At 38.3% G+C, this 3,108-nt stretch overlaps 1 protein-coding gene across 1 annotated transcript in view; it reads right to left on the bottom strand.

Annotated features, from left to right (window-relative positions):
• The window catches only part of LOC117113094 (laminin subunit beta-1-like), a gene marked incomplete in the record, with an annotated part of 28,335 nt that extends 27,163 nt beyond the window's left edge, over positions 1–1,172 (bottom strand). The window contains 1 exon segment of the mRNA XM_033256324.1: positions 1,039–1,172. Within this exon segment, the coding sequence (XP_033112215.1) occupies positions 1,039–1,128 (90 nt within the window).
• Positions 1,173–3,108: the final 1,936 nt, after the last annotated feature.

Consider the following 3,108-nt stretch of genomic DNA (forward strand, 5'->3'; position numbering starts at 1 on the left):
TAGCTATGAGTTGTAAAATATCTATAGAAAATCGTTAAAGTTTCAGCGCCAGAATAGATTTAATTTTAATTACCGCAAACTTGACGCCGCATCACAAATGAAAGGGAGGTCAGTGTGTTTTTTTTTAATTACCGTACCCATGCGCACAAAACAAACTGTCGAATACCGTTAACATCTACACCTGCATCATTGGCTATTACACTGCATTCTTGTCAATTGGCATGACAGCAGTAAATGCACCTGTCTCTTATACACATCTAGATGTGTATAAGAGACAGCTGCTACTGTGGCATATCTAGGGGTCAAGGGGAATACCCTGCCCCAAAAACTTGCTTTCCCAGTCAACCCACACCCCCACATCCCCCCCACCCTACTGATTTTAAAATGTTCAAACCAAAAAAGTCATGCTGAAGTAGTTAATATGACCCAATATTGACGTATTTAGCAATGTAGCTCTCGTCGCTAATCATCGATCCCCCACTCCACCTTTGCACACCCCTACCTCATTAGCCCTTCCGCTTCCATTTCTATACTCCTAATAATTTGCCACTGTGATAACAAACTTCAGGTCAAAAATTAGCCCTTCTGATGATGGAGCTGGCTAACCTGAAGCAATGCACAGTACTACAGTACAGCATGTCGGCATTTAAAAAAAAATACTGTAGTAAAAAAAACATTTTTAACTAATATTCGTAGTGAAATAAATTACAAAAATGAGATTACTTCTTCTTGATCAACACAAGTCTAGATATACAAATGAGCCCACAAGTAAAATCCAATCATAGGTACGCAAGTCAAAGGCCTGGGTTAATAATTTCCTTTAATTTTTCGACCCCGACAACCAGCTAATTAATGAACTAGGCAATTTTTCCATTTGGGCCTTTAACTGACCACACGACGCCGCAGAGCGGCACTCGACATACGCTTTGCCTAAGGTAAGTAAGGGGCCTAGCTTTAAGTTGCTAAATTGACTCAAAAAACAGTCTAGAAACTAATCAAGTAGGCTACAGTATCGGTAAATCAAAAGACCAACTTTACCAAAGAATGTCTTCTAAAAGGCAGTGGTGAAAAGATTAAATTAAAAGCCATGTTCTTGGTTCCACAGGTGGACATTGACAACAAGCACATTGAAAATTAAAAAACGCGCGACAGCGTGTAGCCTACTATCACAGCACGAACCTATGACGTTATCCAGTATGGGGGAAAATCCCTTGGAGGATGGGCGTGGTTAAAAGTCTAACATATCAAAATCAAAACAAAACCAAATAAACAAGTTTTCGGTATAGCAACAACGTGATGTGTAAAATAAGGATCGATAACACTGTTCCAAATTATTCGTGCATAAATAACCACCAGGTTGGATATTACCTCAACCTGATGAGAGTTTATAGAGGTCCAGCGCTGTTCATTTTGTGAGCAAATATTCCTAATGGTAATTCCATCAGCATCTCGTTACGCTAATTTCTCAATATCGCGGTAACACTAGGTATTATTACTTGTAGGCCATTATCAAAAGCCATTCATTGGCTCATAGTACGCCGATGATTAGGCTTGTGATCGAGCAAACTAAATTATAGGTCGTGGATTCGCGCCTTGCTAAACGATAGACTCGAGTACCAATTCTATTTGATCACAAAAGTAATAACCAGAAATATAATCTGATCTAACTGTTATAATTTATTAGGAAGATCTGTACTTTCAAAATTCATGTCCGAAAGTCAAATGACGCAATTATAATGCAATAGCTATGAGTTGTAAAATATCTATAGAAAATCGTTAAAGTTTCAGCGCCAGAATAGATTTAATTTTAATTACCGCAAACTTGACGCCGCATCACAAATGAAAGGGAGGTCAGTGTGTTTTTTTTTAATTACCGTACCCATGCGCACAAAACAAACTGTCGAATACCGTTAACATCTACACCTGCATCATTGGCTATTACACTGCATTCTTGTCAATTGGCATGACAGCAGTAAATGCACTGTCTGCCCTAGGGTGGCTTTTGATACAATCCCAGTCATTTTTCGACCCCCCCCCCCCCTCACAATTTAAATCTGTCGTTGACATTTTAAAACAGGCCTACTGTATCTAACTTATGATGATCGGAAAGTGGCGATTGTAAAAATTATGTATGTAGGCCTATATGAACTGTTTGTTGTTTGACTGCATCACTGAACACATCAGCAGGCCTACGGTGATCTTCGTCAGGAAATTAGTGATTCTGTCTTTTATTTGGAGAGGCCTAAGAATAATATGGATGTGTCCGCTAAATGAACCGTATAATTATGATGATAAACGTATTTGTTTCCATTGCGTTTCGAGCCCAAAACTCCGTCGATTAACATTGGTTGCTCTCCATACTTGGTTGAGACATGGTTGAAGAAATTATTGTTTCTTATAATTTTCAATCGAAAGCTAATATTCTCGAACACTTTAAATCAGTGGCGTACCTGGGCTCGACCCACCCCACCCCTTTCCCTTCTCAATCTGACCCCACCCCCCATTATTGAAAATGTTCGAGCAACAAAATCAAACTCAAGTAGTTAAAAATCACCAAATAGCAGCCTATTTTGCGAGCAGCTCCCCCTCACTTACTTCACCTTCCCCCGCCATCATCCACCTCTCCTTCCCCATTTCAAGACTCCTTACGCCACTACTGTGAACGAGTGTTTCATAAAAAGCTTTCCAGGCATAATATGATCTAAGATCCAATACATAAATAGACCTAAGTAATAGGTGAATAAATAAATTTTAAAACGAATGAATAAAATAATGAAATGAACAAGTGAATGAATGAGCGAGTGAACGAACACGAATGAATATATAAATTATCAATTAATCAACGAACGAATAACAGAATGAATGAATGAATGAATAGTGATTATATGCTTTATATACAGTCGGTTCTGTTGTGTTTGTTGTTAAAAAAGTCAAGATATTTTGTAATTCAAGAAAAAAAAAATGGCAAAATACAAAAATACCAAAATTTATTGAATCAAAACAAGGAGCTCAGTATTCCTAATGTGTTTGCAAATGCTCGGCAACATGTACAGCGGGGTACGGTATCGATTCGGCCATTGTTTGCCAATACAAATCAGAATAATACGG

The sequence above is a fragment of the Anneissia japonica genome, unplaced genomic scaffold (assembly GCF_011630105.1).
Source record: "Anneissia japonica isolate Jap-2015-1 unplaced genomic scaffold, ASM1163010v1 scaffold287737_len543101_cov190, whole genome shotgun sequence".
Taxonomy (NCBI): Eukaryota; Metazoa; Echinodermata; class Crinoidea; order Comatulida; family Comatulidae; genus Anneissia; species Anneissia japonica.